Source organism: Cherax quadricarinatus, unplaced genomic scaffold (assembly GCF_038502225.1).
Source record: "Cherax quadricarinatus isolate ZL_2023a unplaced genomic scaffold, ASM3850222v1 Contig485, whole genome shotgun sequence".
Lineage (NCBI taxonomy): Eukaryota > Metazoa > Arthropoda > Malacostraca > Decapoda > Parastacidae > Cherax > Cherax quadricarinatus.
In genome coordinates this window covers 15,431-38,987 of record NW_027195511.1, presented here as the reverse complement: position 1 = coordinate 38,987, position 23,557 = coordinate 15,431, and the positions used below count along the sequence as shown (strand labels likewise).

General features: G+C 44.8%; 1 protein-coding gene across 1 annotated transcript in view; it reads left to right on the top strand.

The window, feature by feature from the left end:
• LOC128695229 (uncharacterized) overlaps positions 1–23,050 on the top strand; it is a 124,913-nt gene extending 101,863 nt beyond the window's left edge. Inside the window, exon 3 of the mRNA XM_070080467.1 lies at positions 18,589–23,050. Coding sequence (XP_069936568.1) covers positions 18,589–18,597 — 9 coding nt within the window. The 3' untranslated portion in view covers positions 18,598–23,050. The remainder of the gene's footprint in view (positions 1–18,588) is intronic.
• The last annotated feature ends 507 nt before the right edge of the window (positions 23,051–23,557 follow it).

Here is a 23,557-nt window from a genome sequence, read left to right as displayed (position 1 = left end):
GACTCCTAAGTGCACCACTCACTCTTTTTCCCTCATCAATTCTATGATTCACCTCATCTTTCATAGACCCATCCGCTGACACGTCCACTCCCAAATATCTGAATACGTTCACCTCCTCCATACTCTCTCCCTCCAATCTGATATTCAATCTTTCATCACCTAATCTTTTTGTTATCCTCATAACCTTACTCTTTCCTGTATTCACCTTTAATTTTCTTCTTTTGCACACCCTACCAAATTCATCCACCAATCTCTGCAACTTCTCTTCAGAATCTCCCAAGAGCACAGTGTCATCGGCAAAGAGCAGCTGTGACAACTCCCACTTTGTGTGTGATTCTTTATCTTTTAACTCCACGCCTCTTGCCAAGACCCTCGCATTTACTTCTCTTACAACCCCATCTATAAATATATTAAACAACCACGGTGACATCACACATCCTTGTCTAAGGCCTACTTTTACTGGGAAAAAATTTCCCTCTTTCCTACATACTCTAACTTGAGCCTCACTATCCTCGTAAAAACTCTTCACTGCTTTCAGTAACCTACCTCCTACACCATACACTTGCAACATCTGCCACATTGCCCCCCTATCCACCCTGTCATACGCCTTTTCCAAATCCATAAATGCCACAAAGACCTCTTTAGCCTTATCTAAATACTGTTCACTTATATGTTTCACTGTAAACACCTGGTCCACACACCCCCTACCTTTCCTAAAGCCTCCTTGTTCATCTGCTATCCTATTCTCCGTCTTACTCTTAATTCTTTCAATTATAACTCTACCATACACTTTACCAGGTACACTCAACAGACTTATCCCCCTATAATTTTTGCACTCTCTTTTATCCCCTTTGCCTTTATACAAAGGAACTATGCATGCTCTCTGCCAATCCCTAGGTACCTTACCCTCTTCCATACATTTATTAAATAATTGCACCAACCACTCCAAAACTATATCCCCACCTGCTTTTAACATTTCTATCTTTATCCCATCAATCCCGGCTGCCTTACCCCCTTTCATTTTACCTACTGCCTCACGAACTTCCCCCACACTCACAACTGGCTCTTCCTCACTCCTACAAGATGTTATTCCTCCTTGCCCTATACACGAAATCACAGCTTCCCTATCTTCATCAACATTTAACAATTCCTCAAAATATTCCTTCCATCTTCCCAATACCTCTACCTCTCCATTTAATAACTCTCCTCTCCTATTTTTAACTGACAAATCCATTTGTTCTCTAGGCTTTCTTAACTTGTTAATCTCACTCCAAAACTTTTTCTTATTTTCAACAAAATTTGTTGATAACATCTCACCCACTCTCTCATTTGCTCTCTTTAAATATAAAAGGAAAACTTTCATTTTTCTTTTTGGGCCACCCCGCCTTGGTGGGATACGGCTAGTTTGTTGAAAAAGAAAAAAACTTATATGAAGGGATTCAGGGAAACTGGTTGGACAGCACTAGTCCTGGAGATGGGAAGGACAGTGCTAGTCCTGGAGATGGTAAGGACAGCACTAGTCCTGGAGATGGGAAGAGCAGTGCTAGTCCTGGAGATGGGAAGGGCAGTGCTGGTCCTGGAGATGGGAAGGACAGTGCTAGTCCTGGAGATGGGAAGAGCAGTGCTAGTCCTGGAGATGGGAAGAGCAGTGCTAGTCCTGGAGATGGGAAGAGCAGTGCTAGTCCTGGAGATGGGAAGGGCAGTGCTAGTCCTGGAGATGAGAAGGGCAGTGCTAGTCCTGGAGATGGGAAGGGCAGTGATAGTCCTGGAGATGGGAAGGGCAGTGCTAGCCCTGGAGATGAGAAGGGCAGTGCTAGCCCTGGAGATGAGAAGGGCAGTGCTAGTCCTGGAGATGGGAAGGACAGTACTAGTCCTGGAGATGAGAAGGGCAGTGCTAGTCCTGGAGATGGGAAGGGCAGTGCTAGTCCTCGAGATGAGAAGGGCAGTGCTAGTCCTGGAGATGGGAAGGGCAGTGCTAGTCCTGGAGATGGGAAGGACAGTGCTAGTCCTGGAGATGGGAAGGACAGTGCTAGTCCTGGAGATGGGAAGGGCAGTGCTAGTCCTGGAGATGGGAAGGGCAGTGCTAGTCCTGGAGATGGGAAGGGCAGTGTTAGTCCTGGAGATGGGAAGGGCAGTGCTAGTCCTGGAGATGGGAAGGGCAGTGCTAGTCCTGGAGATGAGAAGGACAGGACCTGTATTCTAAAGGAGGGATTGAGGTATTGCAGTCAGAGGGGTAATCATATTTTGACATCGGCACACTTTTGGAAAAACAGCAATTTAGTTAATGTTGGTGAATGTTTTTTTTTTCTGGGGTTGGGGGGGGGAGTCACCCTTAGCAGGAGACAGCTGTTGAGATAATTATAATATTTATAAATTGCAGTATAATAATATAGTAATAATGCTACAGTATGATGATACACAGTAGATCATCAATTAAGAAGTGATCTGTTGAGACATTTTTGCTATATGAAGGTTGAAAAATTGCCACACTTTCTCAGTCATGATGCCATGATGTTTGTTAATGATGGTGCAGATTTAGGGAAAAATAGTTAAAAGCCATTACTGGAAATCTAGTAGTCGATAATTTCGTTGTAACTACACATTGCTGAGCCTTTAACAGTCATTCACTTACCCTAGGTGTATTTATACAAATGTTGAATATGTTAGTGATTCATAATAATGTCCTCTTCAAGGGAAGTCCCTCGACATGGAAAAGGGGCACTCAGTCGGGGAAGTAGGCCTTTAGTGTCCTTCCTCAGATTTAATCACCCTCCATCCCTTCCCTTTCCCTCTCCTATCCATTCAGCCTTTGGGAATACTTCCCTTGTAAATTACAGCTCCAAGACTGAGGGAGAAGAGACCATTGTCCATCCCATGCCATTGAGGCTTTTGGTGATGGTGGTTGCCATGGGAACTGGATTATCTGGGGATGTGCTGGGCTGCCCTCTGAAGTCCCAGTGGGAGGCTTCACATGTCCTTGGGTGACAGTTGTAGCCTTGGAGGCTGCCTGTTGGCTCCAGGTGGCGGCAGCCAAAGTATAACTCTTGGCGGGTTTTTGGTCACCCTCTCTTTTGCCTGTCAAGGTGGCTCATTGGATGTGAGGTTGCCATCCTGGATTTCTGACTAACTGGCATGAAGGTAGGGTAGGGAGCACTTTTTCATGCAGTATCAGCACTGAGTTGCGACTAGGGTACTCTTGGACACAGAGGGAGATATATGGTCCCTCTGTTTCTCCTTGGAGCTCCCCCTCTTTCCCTCCCCTTTTTTGATAAAAAGTAAATAAAAACCTTATTGAATAGTCCAGTTCATGAATTGTCTCCTTCCAGACCCCTTACCCTTGCAACACCCTTACTTGGCCTTATACCTTCCCTCAAACCCAGTACTGCTTCTGGGCAACACCTTGTTGCCTAACTCTGGTGCCAGTGTTCTGGCTGACCCTTTTGATACCTCTGATCTTTGCACTACCTTAACCATGCACTCAGCTTCTCCCATGATGGTGCATTGATTTTCAAATCAATAGCGTATCACAGGACAGATTCAGATGCTATTGCAGACATTCCTTCTCACTGTAACCCACTTATGTCTTCTCAGTCTCATTTGGGCCTAAAGGGTTCTCCCTCTACAATGGAAAAACCACTGTTGTCCTTCCTATTCATATGCCAGGTACTTCAGGTCATGACACCTCTCATTACAGACCCATTGCTCTTACTAGTGTGCTTTGTTAGCATTTAGAATGACCCCTATGAAACCCTCATTAATTTGGTTTTCATAGGGGTCATTATTATACACACAGGTGATGATGGCCTGTTGACCTGGTCGTAATGGGACTTGGAGCGAAAATAAACACGGCAGTAGTCTTTAACTTGTATTTTCCTTCACCTAGTAGTACGTATATATAATATGTACACTTAGGTACACTACGTACAAGAGTTTGAAATATAAGTGTGTCGCATGGTAATAGAGGCAAAGATAAAGCTAGAGAGAGAGAGAGAGAGAACCATGCTCAACCAGCGGCTATGTGAGTCTGGCAAGTGCTGACTGTGAGTGATACAATGTCACCTCAGCACTTGGCAGGCCCACCTGATGATTGGTTAATGAACCAAGGTACTGATTTAACGATGGGGCCCCCAAAAATTGTTAAACCCTTAGCACCCGGTTCTCTGGTTGGGAGGCAGCCTATATGGGAGTGTGTACATGCACTGAATGAAGTGTAACGTACTCTTTGCATGCCACAGTCATTCTACATTGACCTCTTAATCCACCTGGATACCTATATTTGTAATATTTTTGCTAATCACTCAGTTATTGCATTTTTTTATGTCTTAGAATGGTTTATGATACTAGCTGCTGTTACATCTTGGCTCAAGCCCATTCCTTGGATCTTGAAGGTAATCTGCCAGTTTTAGGATTACTTGTCAGAGAGGCACTAATGTGTCCAGGTTAACCCTTTCAGGGTTGGTGCCATATTAGTACGGCTTGCACGCCAGGGTTGGTGCTGTACTAATATGCATAAATTCTAGTACCTTCAAGTCTATCGAGAGAAAGCTGGTAGGCCTACATATGAAAGAATGGGTCTGTGTGGTCAGTGTGCACAGTATAAAAATAATCCTGCAGCACACAGTGCATAATGAGAAAAAACTCTGACCATGTTTTTGCTTTAAAACAGCAACTTTGCAGTGTATTTTTGTATGCTATTTATGGTTATATTCTGATTTTCCTGGTCTCATTTTATAGAATGGAAGACATATTACAGAAATTGAGATGACTTTGATTGGTTTCACAATGAAAAGTGCCTTGAAATTGAGCTCAAAGTAGCAGAAATGTTTGATTTTTGCAAAAGTTCAAAAGTTAACAAATCATGCCACACGTCCAATACACGTCAACTGGCGAGTCTAATATTCATACACAAGTGCGCTGATATTATTTATACCATTTCTATACTAATGCCTCTTCAAGGAGGGCTCCTTGTCATGGTGAAGAGGCTCTTGGTCTGAGGAATTAGACCTGTTGGTCTCCTTTCTCAGACTAAACCTAATTACCCCCCAATCCCCCCTTCCCTATCCCATCCTCCCCTTTCCCATCCTCCCCTTTTTCCTTTCCTCCTCCTCCTCCTCCTCCCCACCCCTCCCTTTTACCCTTCCTCTTTTTGGCCTTTGGGATTTTTCCACACAGGCGCACTAGTTCCTAGGTAAGGGAAAGGGTACCGGGGTCCATCCCATTTCGTTGAGGTTCTTGGCGGTGGCGTACTTTGCCGTGGAATCTGGATCGCCTGGGGATGTCCCGATCCCTCTCCGGTATCCCGGAGGGTGGCTTTGGGTGTCTTACAGGCGATGGGTGTATCTCTGGAAGCCACCTTTCAGATTCCCGGGGTGGTGGCCGAAGGAGGTACGCTTTGTGGCAGATATCCAACCATCCTCTATTCTGTCCATCGATGTAGCTCGGCAGATGTGAGGTTGCTATTCCGCATTGCTGGTTTACTGGCATGAAGGGTAGGATATGGCACGGGTTCCATGCTGCATCTGCGCTACTTGCGGTGCTGAGGTCCTCTTGGGCGTGGAGGGAGATTTCTGGCCCTTTCATTCCTCCTAGGAACTATCCCTCCCCGGTCCCCCCTTTTTTTATTTTTATTTTTTTATTTTTTTCTTTCTTTTTTTTCTTAAAAACAAAAAGAAAGAAGTAACCTAACCATGGAGTTCCCAATCCATGACCCCGCTACCCCCGGGCCCCTTCATGTTACCGCACCCTGTTCTGACCTCACCTCGTCTTTTGACCACTCTTTGAACACTCCTAAGGCCCCTGTACCTCTTGCTGGTGCTGTTTCGTCACCTGCTTCAGGTGCCGGGGTTTTGACTGACTCCTTCGATTTGTCTGACCTCCGCTCTCCTTTGACTATGCTTCCGGCCTCTCCCTCTACGGTGTGGCAATTTTCTAATCGCCAGCCCATCCCACGTCGGACCAACTCTGGTTCCACTTCTAAACGCCAACAACATTCTCCTGATGATGTTGCTTCATTACCTTCCCATTCTACTCGGAAAAGACCGACACGTCATGCACTCCCTCTCCACACTCGGTTTCGGACCACACAATGGACTAAATTCTTTACTTTAAAACAGACTTCTACTACCTATCTTACTGACCATAGTATTGGCAAAGCCCTCCTATGCCATGTTGGTAGAGATATTTCATTTCATGCTCTGTCCAGAATGCTACCCAAGCTCATGATCTTTCTCTCCTTTCGCATATCGATACTATTCCTATCACTATTGAAAAACATCATTCTCTCAATTCTTGTAGTGGTACTGTCATTCTGCCTCATACCATAGTCCAACAGAATTTCCAGACATGTGGCAATGACATTCTTGAACAGCTGGAACTCCAGGATCTCCTAATCCTCAAAGTAGAAACTTATGTCCTTCCTGCCCGCGGGCGGAGACGATACCCTTGCAACGTGGCTCGATTAACTTTCGACAGCCGTGAACTCCCGTCTTCTGTTTATGTCGCAGGACATCGGTTACAAGTTCGAAAGGTGATCCCTACACCGCAACAGTGTAGAAATTGCTGACATTTTGGTCACCCAGCGAATTATTGCAGATCTATAGCTGAATGCCCAGTCTGTGGTGCCAATAACCATTCTAATACGTCTTGCAGTCGACCTCCCTCTTGCCTTAATTGTCATGAGGCTCACCCTTCGTACTCTCGCCATTGCCAGGTCTACTTAAATGAGCATGAAATCTGTTGCCTCAAAGAAGCAGGTCTCCCTTATGCTATGGCAGTTTCTCATCTCCGCCTCCAAGGGAGACTACCCCGTGTTTCTTATTCTCATGTTTCAAAACGTCCCCCACTTCAGGGGTCCCATCTTCTGCAGCCTCCTCTGTTGTTACCCCTCCCATAGTCACTTCTGCGATATTTACGAATCGGCGATTTTGCAGACTTTGACTCCCATTTTAGGCCAATTACATTATTCCAGTCAACCAAATTCTTAGCTATTTCACTAGTATTACTTCTATTCTATCAATTGAGCACAAGAAATCGCCAAGTCAGCTGTTTCAACTACAAATTAAAGTGATCGGAAATTGTTAATTTGGCCAATTTAACACAAAATTCAAAATGTTCCAATTTCAAAATAGGGTCCAGAATAAACAATGTAGGTATTCCTGGAACTAAACTAACATTTCCTCTGTTCATTAGTTACGTTTTGAGGCTTTATGAATAAATTCCTCTTCAAAGGGGGCTCCTTGGCATGGTGAAGAGGCTCTTGGTCTGAGGAATTAGACATGTTGGTCTTCTTCCTCAGGCCGAACCTAATTACCCCCCAATCTCCCCTCCCCTATCCCATCCTCCCCTTTTTCCTTTCCTCCTCCTCCTCCCCACCCCTCCCTTTTGCCCTTCCTCTTTTTTGCCTTTGGGATTTCTCCCACAGGCGCGCTAGTTCCTAGGTAGGGGAAAGGATACCGGGGTCTATCCCATTCTGTTGAGGTTCTTGGCGGTGGCGTAGTTTGCCGTGGAATCTGGATCGCCTGGGGATGTCCCGATCCCTCTCCGGTATCCCGGAGTAGCTTTGGGTGTCTTTCGGGCGACAGGTGTATCTCTGGAAGCCACCTTTCGGATTCCGGGGGTGGTGGCCGAAGGAGGTATGCTTTGTGGCTGATATCCGGCCACCCTCTCTTTTGTCCACCGAGGTAGCTCGGCAGATGTGAGGTTGTTATCCCAGATTGTTAGTTTACTAGCATGATGGGTAGGGTATGGCACGGGTTCCATGCTGCATCTGCGCTACTTGCGGTGCTGAGGTCCCCTTGGGCGCGGAGGGAGATTTCTGGCCCTTTCATTCCTCCTAGGAACTATCCCTCCCCGGTCCCCCCTCTTTTTATTCTTTTTTTTCTTTTTCTTTTTTCTTTTCTTTTTTTTCTTAAAAACAAAAAGAAAGAAGTAACCTAACCATGGCAGCCCTAGCCCATGAACCTACTACCCCCGGGCCCCTTCTTGATACCGCACCCCGTTCTGACCCCGCCTCGTCTTTGGACCACTCTTCAGACACTCCTCATGCCTCTGTACCTATTGCCGGTGCTGTTTCCTCACCCGCTTCAGGTACTGAGGCCTCGACTGACTCCTTCGATTTATCGGACCTTCGCTCTCCTCTGACTATGCTTCCGGCCTCTCCCTCTATGGTGCAGCAATTTTCAAATCGCCGACCCGTTCCACGTCGGACCAACTCTGGTCCCACGCCTAAATGTCAACGACAATTACCTGCTGATGATACTTCTCCACCTTCTCGTTCTTCTCAGAAACGATCGACACGTCCTTCACTACCTTTCCACGCTCAGTTTCAGACTGAACAATGGACTAAATTCTTCACTTTACGACCGACTTCCTCTACTGCCTATCTTTCTGACCATAGTATTGGCAAGGCACTCCTACGCCATGTTGGTAAAGATATTTCTTTTCATGCTCTTAAGAGCGGTATGCGCATCATTACCGTACAGAATGCTACCCAGGCTCATGAGCTCTCTCGTCTTTCCCATATCGATACTGTTCCTGTCACTCTTGAAAAACATCATTCCCTCAATTCTTGTAGTGGTACCGTCATTCTGCCCCATACCATAGTTCAACAAAATTTCCAGACATGTGGCACTGACATTCTTGAACAGCTGGAACTCCAAGATCTCCCAATCCTCAAGGTAGACACTTACGTTCTTCCTGCCCGCGGGCGGAGACGATACCCTAGCAATGTGGCTCGTTTAACTTTTGACAGCCGAGAACTCCCATCCTCAGTTTATATAGCAGGACATCGGTTACAAGTTCGAAAGGTGATCCCTACACCACAACAGTGTAGAAATTGCTGGCGATTTGGCCATCCAGCGAAATATTGCAGATCTATCGCCGAATGCCCAGTCTGTGGTGCCGATGACCATTCTAATACATCTTGCAATCGATCTCCCTCTTACCTTAACTGTCATGAGGCTCACCCTTCATACTCTCGCCATTGTCAAGTCTATTTAAATGAGCGGGAAATCTGTTACCTCAAAGAGACAGAAGGTCTCCCTTATGCCATGGCAGTTTCTCATCTCTGCCTCCAAGGGAGACTCCCATGTGTTTCTTATTCCCGTGTTTCAAAACATCCCCCCACTTCTGGTATCCCATCTTCTACACCCACCTCTGTGGTTACCTCTTCCATAGTCACTCCTGTATCTAATCCTTTTGCTGTCCTCGGCTCAGACGTCCCTACTTCAATGCCTCAGTCTAATCTCGCTTCTTCGAGTTCTCTCTCACAAGCCTCAGTATCGACGAGACCTCGTACGACACCTCCTCCCAATCGTCCCTCTACTTCTCAAAAGTCAAAAAAAGGTCCGTTAACACCTCCTACCCATCTTCCACCTCCTCATTTTACCCTCCCTGTCTCTGTCCCTGGTTCTCCCCCTCTCACTGGCTCAGTTACAAGTGTAGAGGTTCACCCTCCTCCTCGTACTGTACCTTCCTCCCCTGTTCCCTCCCAAGTTTCTTCCTCTTCTGCCACCTCCCAGGTTCCTGCCTCTTCTGTCCCCTGCCACGCTTCTCCAGTTCCCTCCACCCTTTCGCCCCCCCCCCTACCTTGGTACAGTCCAATACAGTTCCAATCTTTACTCATCCTCCCCCTACCATTTCAAATATTGTCTCCCATACGACGTCTCTGAATTCCGAAACACTTGAAGCAATCTCTGAATATATTGCAGAGACCAAACCATCAATGGACACTGATCCACCTTCCGCTCTTTCTCTCTCCTCTGCTCCATCTGCGCAACTCCTTTCTTCACAGCGCACCGTTCCTTCGCTGCTTGAACGTTTTCCACTGCCTCCGCATGTGGACTTTTCTAACCCCTCTAGTCCGTAGGAACCCTTACCTGTGGATTTCAAGTATCTTTATCATTGCCAATCATGGCCTATTTACAGTGGAATATACGTGGCCTCAGGGGTAATCGGGGTGAGCTTCAGATGTTACTCTCCCAGTTTGCCCCTGTTGGTGTTTGCTTACAGGAACCAAAATTTCACTCTGCTGTTATTTCTCATATCTCAGGCTATAATTTATTGTATTCTTCAGATCCTTTTCCTGATGGGACCTTTAATGAAAGTGCCCTTCTTCTTTGTTCATACTAAGCTGCATTACACAGCAGCCCGTATCCACTTACATAGGTGGTATACGCTCTGTTCTTTATATCTCTCTCCTTCTCGGGCATTATCTATTCTGGATATTGCCTTCCTTGTTTCGTCATTACTGCCACCGATTCTGTTACTTGGAGATTTTAATGCCCACCATTTCCTCTGGGGGGGTCTCACTGTGATTCCCGTGGAATTCAGTTAGAGGCTTTTCTTGCCACCCACCCCCTCCATGTTTTAAATACAGGTACTCACACCCATTTTGATCCTCGGACTCATACTCTCTCTTGCATCGATCTCTCAGTCTGCTCTTCCTCCGCTGCATTAGACTTCACTTGGTCTGTTCTCCTGGACTTACATGACAGTGATCATTTCCCAATCATTCTTACTTCCCCTTCATATTCGCCACCTCTTCGCACCCCACGCTGGCAATTTAATCGGGCAAACTGGAACCTTTACTCACACCTAACTGTTTTTAAAGAGGTTCCTTCTTCGTCCTCCATCGATGAGCTTTTACACCTCTTCTCGTCCTCCGTTTTCACCGCAGCTTCTCATTCTATACCCCAAACTTCGGGCAGGCATTCTCAGAAATGCGTGCCTTGGTGGTCTCCTGCTTGTGCTCGTGCAGTACGTTTGAAACGCGCTGCATGGAGCAGGTACCGGTACAATAGAACCACAGAGAGACTCCTTGATTTTAAACAGAAGTGTGCGATCGCTCGCCGTGTCATCCGTGATGCTAAACGCACTTGCTGGCGAGATTATGTCTCCACCATCACCTCTGCTTCCTCTATGAGTGCAGTCTGGAAAAAAGTACGAAAACTGAGTGGTAAATATTCTCCTGACCCGGCTCCTGTTCTGCGGGTTGCCGGTGTTGATATAGCAAACCCACTAGATGTTCCCAATGAAATTGGCAATCATCTGGTCCGTATTTCTCAGGGACTCCATCTATGCCCCTCATTTCTTTCCTCAAAGTCTGCCAGAGAGTTAGCACCCTTGGACTTTTCTTCTCTCAGAGAAGAACAGTATAATGTGCCTTTTACACTTCAAGAACTGGAGGCAACACTCTCAGCTTGTCGATCATCGGCAGCTGGGCCCGACGACATTCATATTCGTATGCTACAACATTTACATCAGTCTGCCCTTGCAGTCCTATTACGCCTTTACAATCTTATTTGGTCACAAGGAGTTCTTCCACAGCTGTGGAAATCCGCCATTGTTCTCCCTTTCCGCAAACCAGGCACTACGGGACATGAAACCTCCCACTATCGTCCCATTGCTCATACCAGTGCAGTTTGCAAAGTAATGGAACGCCTAGTAAATAGACGTTTAGTGTGGTATTTAGAGACACACAACAGTCTCTCCACTCGTCAATATGGCTTTCGTAAGGGACGTTCTATCATAGACCCCTTACTACGCTTGGATACGTATGTTCGTAATGCCTTTGCGAATAACCACTCAGTTATTGCCATATTTTTTGACCTTGAGAAGGCATATGACACAACTTGGAGGTATAATATTTTAGCCCAAGCCCACTCCTTAGGCCTTCGAGGCAATCTACCATCCTTCCTTAAGAACTTTTTAACTGACAGGCATTTCCGTGTTCGGGTTAATAATGTGCTCTCCCCGGACTTTATCCAAGCTGAAGGTGTCCCCCAGGGATGTGTTCTGAGCACAACACTTTTTCTCCTTGCTATTAATGATTTGGCCTCTAGTCTAACATCAAATATTTGGTCATCACTCTATGTTGATGACTTCGCTATTGCCTGTGCAGGCGCTGACTGTCACCTCATTACAGTTTCTCTCCAACATGCAGTCGACCGTGTTTCCAATTGGGCCACCACACGTGGGTTTAAATTTTCCAGCACTAAAACCCACCAAATTACTTTCACTAGACGCTCTGTCATCTCCGATCATCCTTTGTACCTCTATGGCTCTCGTATCCCTGAACGTGATACAGTCAAGTTTCTGGGCCTCCTCTTTGATCATAGGTTATCCTGGAAACCTCACATTACCTCTCTGAAGGCAACTTGTCACAGCCGGCTGAACCTTCTTAAAACCCTTGCTCATCTTTCATGGGGAGCTGATCGTCGAACCCTCCTTCGCCTACATTCCACCCTTATTTTATCGAAACTTGATTATGGTGACCAGATCTATTCAGCGGCATCTCCTGCTACTCTCTCTAGCCTTAACCTCATTCATCACCAAGGATTACGTTTATGCCTTGGTGCTTTTCGCTCTTCCCCTGTCGAGAGCCTCTATGCAGAAGCGAACGTTCCATCCTTATCCGATCGCCGTGATGCCCATTGCCTGCGCTACTATGTACGCTCTCATGATCTCCGCAATCCTTCCATTTATAGAATTGTCACTGATATTAGTAGACATTCTTTATTTGTTCGCCGCCCCTGTTTACTCCGTCCCTTCTCTCTTCGCCTTCATTCACTCTTGTCTTCTCTTTAACTACCACCTTTCTATGTACATGTAGCATCTCACTTTTCCCTACCCCCCTGGGAAGTTCCAGCTGTTCGAGTCTGTTCTTTCTCCCTCCCTTGCTCGAAAGCCCAACTGTCTACGGTCGCTTCCCGCTCTCTTTTTCTTGACCACTTTCACTCTCATTCTCATGCCATTGCCGTGTACACAGATGGCTCTAAGTCTTCTGACAGCGTAGGATTCGCAGCAGTGTTTCCGGACACCGTCGCACAAGGGCATTTACTATCTTCGGCTAGTATTTTTACTGCTGAATTATATGCCATCCTTACAGCACTTCTCCGTATTGCATCTATGCCTGTGTCATCATTTGTGGTTGTCTCAGACTCCCTTAGTGCTTTACAGGCTATACAAAAATTTGATACACCTCACCCCTTAGTCCTCCGTATCCAACTTTGGCTACGCCACATCTTTACCAAGCATAAAGATATTGTTTTTTGTTGGGTCCCTGGTCATGTTGATGTACAGGGCAATGAACAGGCAGACACTGCTGTGCGGTCAGCAGTACACGACCTACCAGTTTCTTATAGAGGTATTCCATTTACGGACTATTTTGCTGCAATATCTTCCCACCTTCACACCCGTTGGCAACAATGTTGGTCTACTATACTCGGCAACAAACTTCAATCTATTAAACCGAGTATAGGTTACTGGCCGTCTTCTTATCACCAGTGTCGAGGTTGGGAGACTACTCTCTCCCGTCTTCGCATTGGCCATACTCGTCTTACTCATGGATATCTCATGGAGAGGCGTCTTGCTCCTCTCTGTGAGAATTGCCAAGCTCCATTATTAGTCAGCCACATTCTGTTGGACTGCCCACTTTATCAACAAGCACGCAGAATTTACCTCTGTCGTCGTCTTCGCTCCGCTGCTCTCTCTTTACCTTCCCTTCTCGCTGATGGACCCACCTTTCATCCGGACTCTCTCATTGACTTTTTGACAACAACTGACTTACTTCACAAATTCTGATACCTTCAGCCCTTTCTACTTCAATCTCTTGCTACCCTCTACCCCCGTACTACCCCCTGCCCCGCTGTTTTCTGTAACCTGCTGATCATCCCCCCTCCCTTCTACCATCCAATGCCCTCGCTTCCTTCCCTACCCTGCAGCGCTGTATAGCCCTTGTGGCTTAGCGCTTCTTTTTGATTATAATAATAATATGAATAAATTCCATTTTGATTTTTTATTCACAATGAATTTTTATTCACACCAAAAAAATAGAAGATTTACTGTTATGCAATACTGTAATAATTGTATAAATATCATCACCATATTTGTGAATGCATATTAGACCCACCAGCTGGCGTGTATTAGATGTGTGAGGTCATTTGTTTACTCTTGAATGTCGGCAAAAATTTAACATTTCTGCTAGTTTGAGCTCAGTTTCAAGCCATTTCCAGAGCTAAAACCAATCAAAATCATCTCTTTTTCTGTAATATGTCTTCCATTCTATCAAATGAGACCAAGAAATTGCAAATACATCTTTAAAAAACATACAAAAAAAACACTGCAAAGTCGCTGTTTTAATCGAAAAATCATGATTTCAGTTTTTTCTCTCATACACAGTGTGCTGCAGGATCTGTTTTATGTGGTGCACACATACCACATAGAAGTATTCTCTCATATCTAGGCCCAAATGTACCACTCACAGTTTATCAGAGTGAGCTGAGCTCATGACGTAGATCTACGGTTTGGACCCTGAACGTAAAGCCGTAGATCTATGGGACGGACCCTGAAATGGTTAAATACGGGTACTCCCACCCATTTTGATCTTCGTACTCATACTCTCTCTTGCATTGATCTATCGGTCTGCTCTTCCTCCACTGCACTAGACTTCACCTGGTCTGTTCTACCAGACTTACATGACAGCAGTCATTTTCCAATCATTCTTCTCCTTCATATTCACCACCTTTCCGTAGCCCTCGCTGGCAATTTGATCAGGCAAATTGGGACCTTTACTCACAACTCACTGCTTTTAGTGAAGTTCCTTCTTCATCCTCCATTGATGAGCTCCTACACCTCTTCTTGATGTCAGTTTTAACTGCAGCTTCTCATTCTATACCCCAAACCTCAGGCAGGCATTCTCAGAAGTGAGTGCCTTGATGGTCTGCTGCTTGTGCTCGGGCAGTATGTTTGAAACGCGCTGCTTGGGGCAGGTACCGGTACAATAGAACCGATGAGAGACTTCTTGATTTTAAGCAGAAGCGTGCGGTCGCTCGCCATGTCATCCGTGATGCTAAACACACTTGCTGGCGAGATTGTTTCCACCTTCACCTCTGCTTCCTCTATGAGTGCAGTCTGGAAAAAGTGAGGAAATTGAGTGATAAATACTCTCCTGACCCGGCTGCAGTTCTACAGGTTGCCGGTGTTGATATAACAAACCCTCTTGACGTTGCCATTGAAATTGGCACTCATCTGGTCCGTATTTCCCGGGGGCCCATCTATGCCCCTCGTTTCTTTCCTCAAAGTCTGCCAGAGAGTTAGTACCCTTAGACTTTTCTTCTCATAGAGGAGAACAGTATAATGTGCCTTTTATACTTCGGGAACTGGAGGCAACACTCTCAGCTTGCCGATCATCAGCAGCTGGGCCTGACGACATTCATATTCGGATGTTACAACATTTACATTAGTCAGCCCTTACGATCCTCTTACACCTCTTCAATCTTATTTGGTCACAAGGAGTTCTTCCCCAGCTGTGGAAATCTGCCATTGTTCTCCCTTTCCACAAGCCGGGTACTACGGGACATAATGCCTCCCCCTATCGTCCCATTGCTCTTACCAGTGCAGTTTGCAAAGTGATGGAACGTCTGGCAAATCGACATTTAATGTGATATTTAGAGACGCACAACAGTCTCTCCACTCATCAATATGGCTTTCGTAAGGGCCGTTCTACCATAGACCCCTTACTACGCTTGGATACGTATGTTTGTAATGCCTTTGCTAATAACCACTCAGTTATTGCCATATTTTTTGACCTTGAGAAGGCATATGACACAACTTGGAGGTATAATATTTTTGCCCAAGCCCACTCCTTAGGCCTCCGAGGCAATGTACCATCTTTCCTTAAGAACTTTTTAACTGACACCCCGCGGCCCGGCCTGTGGCCAGGCCTCCTGGTGGATCAGAGCCTGATCAACCAGGCTGTTACAGTCTCGGGCCCCTGACACTTATTGTATGGTCTCTTAACGTGCTAGTGACACCCCTGCTTTTCATTGGGGGGGATGTTGCATCGTCTGCCAAGTCTTTTGCTTTCGTAGTGAGGGATTTTCGTTTGCAAGTTCGGTACTAGTCCCTCTAGGATTTTCCAGATGTATATAATCATGTATCTCTCCCGCCTGCATTCCAGGGAATACAGGTTTAGGAACCTCAAGCGCTCCCTGTAATTGAGGTGTTTTATCTCCGTTATGCGTGCCGTGAAGGTTCTCTGTACATTTTCTAGGTCAGCAATTTCACCTGCCTTGAAAGGTGCTGTTAAGTGTGCAGCAATATTCCAGCCTAGATAGAAAAAGTGACCTGAAGAGTGTCATCATGGGCTTGGCCTCCCTAGTTTCGAAGGTTCTCATTATCCATCCTGTCATTTTTCTAGCAGATGCGATTGATACAATGTTATGGTCCTTGAAGGTGAGATCCTCCAACATGATCACTCCCAGGTCTTTGATGTTGGTGTTTCGCTCTATTTTGTGGCCAGAATTTGTTTTGTACTCTGATGAAGATTTAATTTTCTCGTGTTTACCATATCTGAGTAATTTAAATTTCTCATCGTTGAACTTCATATTGTTTTCTGCAGCCCACTGAAAGATTTGGTTGATGTCCGCCTGGAGCCTTGCAGTGTCTGCAATGGAAGACACTGTCATGCAGATTCGGGTGTCATCTGCAAAGGAAGACACGGTGCTGTGGCTGACATCCTTGTCTATGTCAGATATGAGGATGAGGAACAAGATGGGAGCGAGTACTGTGCCTTGTGGAACAGAGCTTTTCACCGTAGCTGCCTCGGTTCTTCCATCCAATATTTGGTCATCACTCTATGTAGATGACTTCGCTATTGCTTGTGCAGGCGCTGACTGTCACCTCATTACAGTTTCTCTCCAGCATGTGGCCGACCGTGTTTCCAATTGGGCCACCACACATGGGTTTAAATTTTCCAGTACCAAAACTCACCAAATTACTTTCATTAGACGCTCTGTCATCTCCAATCATCCTATGCACCTCTATGGCTCCAGTATACCTGAACGTGATACAGTCAGGTTTCTAGGTCTTCTCTTTGACCGTAGGTTATCCTGGAAACCCCACATTACCTCTCTAAAGGCAACTTGTTACAGCCGGCTGAACCTTCTTAAAACCCTTGCTCATCTTTCATGGGGAGCTGATCGTCGAACTCTTCTTCGCCTACATTCAGCCCTCATTTTATCGAAACTCGATTATGGTGACCAGATCTATTCAGTGGCCTCTCCTGCTACTCTCTCTAGCCTCAACCCCATCTGTCACCAAGGATTACGTTTAGCTCTTGGTGCTCTTCTCTCGTCCCCTGTTGAGAGCCTCTATGCAGAAGCAAATGTTCCATCCGTATCTGATCGCCGTGATGCCCATTGCCTTCGCTACTATGTGCGCTCTCACGATCTCCGCAATCCTTCCATTTATAGAATGGTCACTGATATTAGTAGACATTCTTTATTTGTTGGCCGCCCCTGTTTGCTCCGTCCCTTCTCTCTTCGCCTACATTCGCTCTTGTCTTCCCTTCAGTTACTGCCCCTTTATGTTCATGTAGCATCTCACTTTTCCCCACACCTCTGGGAAGTTCCAGCTGTTTGAGTCTGTTCTTTCTCACTCCCTTGCTCGAAAGCCCAACTGCCTACGGTGGCTTCCTGCTCTCTTTTTCTTGACCACTTCCACTCTCATTCTCATGCCATTGCCGTGTACACAGATGGCTCTAAGTCTTCTGACGGCATCGGATTCACAGCAATGTTTCCGGACAGCGCCGTGCGAGGGCATTTACTATCTTCGGCTAGCATTTTTACTGCTGAATTGTATGCCATTCTTGCAGCACTTATTCGTATCGCATCTATGCCTGTGTCATTATTTGTGGTTGTCTCAGACTCCCTTAGTGCTCTACAGGCTATACAGAAATTTGATACACCTCACCCCCTAGTTCTCCGTGTCCAACTTTGGCTACTCCGTGTCTCTACCAAGCATAAAGATATTGTTTTTTGTTGGGTCCCTGGCCATGTTGATGTACAGGGCAATGAACAGGCAGACACTGCTGTGCGGTCAGCAGTACATGACCTACCAATTTCATATAGAGGTGTTCCATTTCTGGACTATTTTGCTGTAATAGCTACCCACCTTCACACCCATTGGCAATAACGTTGGTCTGCTCTTCTCAATAACAAACTTTTTTCTATTAAACTGTGTATAGGTTACTGGACCTCTTCTTGTCACCAGTGTCAAGGTTGGGAGACTACTCTCTCCCGCCTTCGCATTGGCCATACTCGTCTTACTCATGGATATCTCATGAAGAGGTGCCCTGCTCCTCTCTTGTGAGAATTGTCAGGTTCCATTATCGGTCAGCCACATTCTGTTAGACTGCCCACTTTATCAACGAGCACGCAGAATTTACCTCCAACGTCGTCTTCGCTCCGCTGCTCTCTCTTTACCTTCCCTTCTCGCTGATGGACCCACCTTTCATCTGGACTCTCTCATTGACTTTTTGACAACAACTGACTTACTCCACAAACTCTGATGATACCTTCAGCCCTTTCTACCTCAGTCTCTTGCTACCCTCTACCCCCACACTATCCTTTGCCCCACTGTTTTCTGTAACCTACTGATCATCCCTCCCCCCTTGTGTCGCCCGATACCCTCACTTCTTTCCCTACCCTGCAGCGTTGTATAGCCCTTGTGGCTTAGCGCTTCTTTTTGATTATAATAATAATAATGATTATTAACAGACTTTTGACATAATTCTGCACTTCACTGCAGAGATCCTAGAGAGCAAGCAAGGACCCACGTCTGTGCTTCAACCACAACATTGGGAGGGAACAGGAGTAGAAAAGTTAAATGAAAGATGATTAAGACTGACAGGGAAGGCAAAAATGGACAGTAGTAGCGTATAAAAAAAAAGTATTGTTGTACATTGGAGCAGGATTGGAGGATGCCAAGGAAGTGCCAGGACAAGAAAGCCACATGGGTATATAGAATAGGGGGATACTTTACCTTCCTAGATTGGGATAATGCCTCTTCCTCACCCACAGGAAACAACCATTGATTTTTCCATACATTAATGAAACATTGGAAATAACCGAGGTGAGCTTCTGCATAATTAAGATGGGGTGTATTATTTATATGGGGAAATGCTAAGCCTGTAAGGGTCATACAGTGTCTGGGGATTAGGAGGTAATCAGGTTCAATCTAAGCATGTCCAGTAATAGGGACCAGCAGCTGTCACCCTAACCAAAAGCAAAATTATTTAATCTGCTGTTCTTAACCAAACAAATGCAAATGCTCTATACATGATAATAATAAGAATAATTTACTGGCTGTCTCCTGCCAAAGTAGGGTGACCCAAAGAAGAAAGCAAGTTTTATTATATAATCAGGGAGAAATACTAAACCCATTGGGATCATACAGTGCATGGGGAATGAAAGGCAGTCAGGTTCAATCCAAGGAGGGGAAGGACAGCTCTATTCTCCTGGATCAAGAGCCTCTCAACAACATCAAGGGCTCTATACATAGATCAAATGAACAGACAAAGTCTGAATACATTTGGTAAAAACCCCGAGAGAAAAATGTTCAATTTGGCCCACTTGGGGATACCTTGTGGAAAAATGCCTGGCACAGTTCTGCGAGGACTGTCGAGTTGGACTGTCAGTTCAACATATTAGATTTCCAACCTATCAGCGGGCATGCAGAATTCACTTTAGTCATCTCCACTGCCCCAATGTACCTACTCTCTGACCTTGCTAAAAATTCTGCTTTTGATACTGACTTTTTTCTCAGACTTTTAAACAGTCTATTATAACCTATTTCACCAATTTTTATTTTACTTTTCCTTCAGCACTTGTCCCTGCCCTCACACTCTTCTGCCCTTCACTCCCTCATCACCTTTGCACATTCTTCCATAGATATATCCCTCCCTGCAACATTGTATGACCCTCTCGGGTTTAGTGCTTCATTTGATTGTTATTGTATGATCTGTGGGTTGAATCCTCTTCAATGGGGGCTCCTTGGCGTGGTGAAGAGGCTCTTGGTCTGAGGAATTAGACCTTTTGGTCTCCTTCCTCAGACCAAACCTAATTACCCCCCAATCCCCCCTTCCCTATCCCATCCTCCCCATCCCCCCCTTTTCCCTTTCCTCCTCTCCCTATCCCCTTCCTATTTTCATCCTTTGGGATTCTTCCCACAGGCACTCTAGTTCCTAGGTAGGGGGAAGGGTACCATGGTCCATCCCATTCCATTGAGGTCTGTGGTGGTGGTGTAGTTTGCCGTAGAATCTGGATCGCCTGGGGATGTCCCACTCCCCCACCCAGGGCCTGGCAACCCTGAAAGGGTTAGGAACCTCTTAATTGAGAGACATTTCCGTGTTCAGGTTAATAATATGGTTTCCCCAGACTTTGTTCAAGCTGAGGGTTTCCCCCAGGGATGTGTTCTGTTTTTCTTTTTGCTATAAATGATCTGGCATCCATTCTTCCATCTAATATTTGATCATCACTCTGTTGGCTTTGCTATAGCTTGTGCAGGTGCTGACTGTCAGCTCATTGCAGTTTCTCTCCAGAAGTGCGGTCAACCGTATTTCCAGTTGGGCCACTACATATCTATGCCTGTGTCACCATCTGTGGTCGTTTCAGACTCCCTTAGTTCTTTACAGGCTATAAGGAAATTTGGTACACCTCATCCCCTGGTTCTTTGTATCCAACTTTGGTTATGCTGTATCTCTAGCAGGCACAAAGATATTGTTTTTTGTTGGGTCCCTGGTCATGTTGATGTACAGGGCAATGAACAGGCAGACACTGCTGTGCAATCAGCAGTACATGACTTCCCAGTTTCATATAGAGGTGTTCCGTTCACAGACTATTTTGCTGTAATTTCTACCCACCTTTGCACCTGTTGGCAACAACGTTGGTCTGATCTGCTACATAACAAATTTCATTCTATTAAACCGTGTATAGGTTTCTGACCATCTTCTTGTCATCAGTGTCAAGGTTGGGAGACTACACTCTCCTGTCTTCGCATTGGCCACACTCATCCTACTCACTGGTATCTTGTGGAGAGGTGCCCTGTCCCACTTTGTGAGAATTGTCAGGTTCCAGTTTCTGTTAGCCATATTCTGTTGGATTGCTCACTATCAACGACCATGCAGAATTTACCTGCACTGTCATCACCGCTCTACTGCCCTTACTTTACCTTCCCTTCTTGCTGATGGACTCTCCTTTAACCCTTTGACTGTCGCAACCCCCAATCCTGAGGTGTCTCCTGGTGTCGCAAAATTTCAAAAAAAATAAAAAATTATTTTTTCTTATGAAATGATAGAGAATCTTTTCCCGATTGTAAAGACACTAAAAAAACGAAATTTGATGGAAAACTGACGGAATTACGCTCTCGCGAAGTTAGCGACCTCGGCGATATTTACAAATCGGCGATTTCGCCCACTTTGAGCCCTATTTTCGGCTAATTCCATTATTCCAGTCAACCAAACTCATAGCTATTTCTTCAGAACTCCATTTTTTCCATCGATTGAGTACAAGAAACTGCCCATTTACCGATTTTAACTACCCAATAACATGGTCAGAAATTTGCAATTTGGCCAATTTCACAAAAATTAAAAAATATGACAATTTCAAAATACAGACCAGAATGAACAATGCAGACATTCCTGGCTCTAAAATAACATTTTCTTTGTTCATCAGTCATGTCTCCAGGCCCCTGTGATATTACTCTTGCTTTTTATTTTGAAATTTTATTCAAACAAAATATAGAAGATTTACTGTTATGCAGACTACTGCAATACTGTAATAATTGTAAAAATTACATCAACCCATTTATGACTGCATATTAGAATGGCTATTTGGACATTTATTGGACTATGACATCATTTGTTTGCTTTTGAACATCGGCAAAAATCAAACATTTCCCATACTTTGTGCTCCATTTCTAGGTTCTTTTTATAGTAAAATTAATCAAAATCACCTCTATTTCTATAATATAGTTTCCATTCTATCAAATGAGACCAAGAAAACGAGAATACAACCACAAATACTATACGAAAATAGACCACAAAGTCGGCATTTTAATTAAAAAAAACGGTCGGAGTTTTTTTTTTCTCATGCACTGCATGCTCCAGGATTTTTTTTATATGGTGCACACTGACCCCACAGACCCATTCTCTCACATGTGGGCCTACCAGCTTTCTCCTGCCTGATTTGAAGCCGCTAGAATTTATGAGTATACGTCAAACACGGTACCTCGTAAACGTATATATACGGCCGCGACAGTCAAAGGGTTAACCCAGACACTCTCGGTGACCTTTTAGCAGCAACTGATTTACTGCACAAACCTGATGATTATGCCTCAAGTACTCCTCACATCCCTTTCTACCTCAATCTCTGCACTATCCACTGCCCTGCTGCACTCCATGACTTAATAATAATCCCTCTCCCTCTTGCTACCCAATACCCCTGTACCCTTCCATGCCCTGCCCTGCCCTGCTGTGCTGTATGACCCTAGTAGGTTTAATGCTTCTTTTTTATTATAATAATATGGGTTGAGTGTTTTTCCTTGAGTGCAATATAATATTTAGTCATACCTAAGTATACATACATTTATAATTTGTGCAACTTCCTATACTAACATTATGCTCAACCTGTATCTTAGAAAAGTGCTGGTACAGTATTAACTTTTCAAGAGTTAAACAATACTATATCAGTATATACAATGTTAGGTGTCCTGTGGCTTGGTAGAGCACTCAGCTCACATACTGAGGGTCCATGGTTTGACCTCCAGCACAGGTGAAACATTACACATGTTTCCTTACACCTGCTGCCTCTATTCACCTAATGGTAAGTATGTACCTAAGTGTTTTTCAATTGTTGTGGGTGGCATCCCAGGTGGTAGTATACTTTAGATAAGGCTGAACTTTGAAATGAGCTGATGTAGGAAAACAGCTTAGCTTGTAAAATTGATTCTCCTTTGTATGGACTGATGAAGCCACTGTGTGGCGAAACGTTTCCCCAATAAAGATACCCAAGAGTTGCACATGTGTCTAATTTATCAACATGTCGGTTCTCTGAACCATTCATCTATAAAAAAAAATAATTGTTGACTCACTGTGTATGACAGGATTTGCCTTCTCAGTTGTATTTACAAAACCTTTTAGGCATTATTATAATGATACTCTTACATATTAATCTAAAATATTTTTGTAAATAAAGTATAAATTCACTTTTAATACTTTTTTATATAATTCCTTCAAAATATATTATAAATTAATTTTCTTTTAACCAGACTTGTGTCCTGGAAATGGAAAGTACAAGACCTGCACTTTAAAGGAGGAGTTTGGGATATTAGCAGTTTGGAGGGACATCTAAACTGTTGTATCTAAGTGCCTCTGCACACTCCACCAATTTTCAAAAGTCTGAATCTGCTCACCATTAACCCTTTGAGGGTCGATAGGCCCTCTCCGAGACGTGTTCTCAGGGTCGGCCAAATTTAAAAAAAAAATTATTTTTTCTTATGAAAAGATAAAGAATCTTTTCCCGATCATAATGACACCAAAAGTATGAAATTTGATGGAAAACTTACAGAATTATGCTCTCACGAGCTGTATAGCCCTTATGGCTTAGCGCTTCTTTTTGATTATAATAATAATAATATGCTCTCGCGAAGTTAGCGGTCTCAACGATGTTTATGCATCGGCGATTTTGCCCACTTCGATCCCTATTTTAGGCCAATTCCA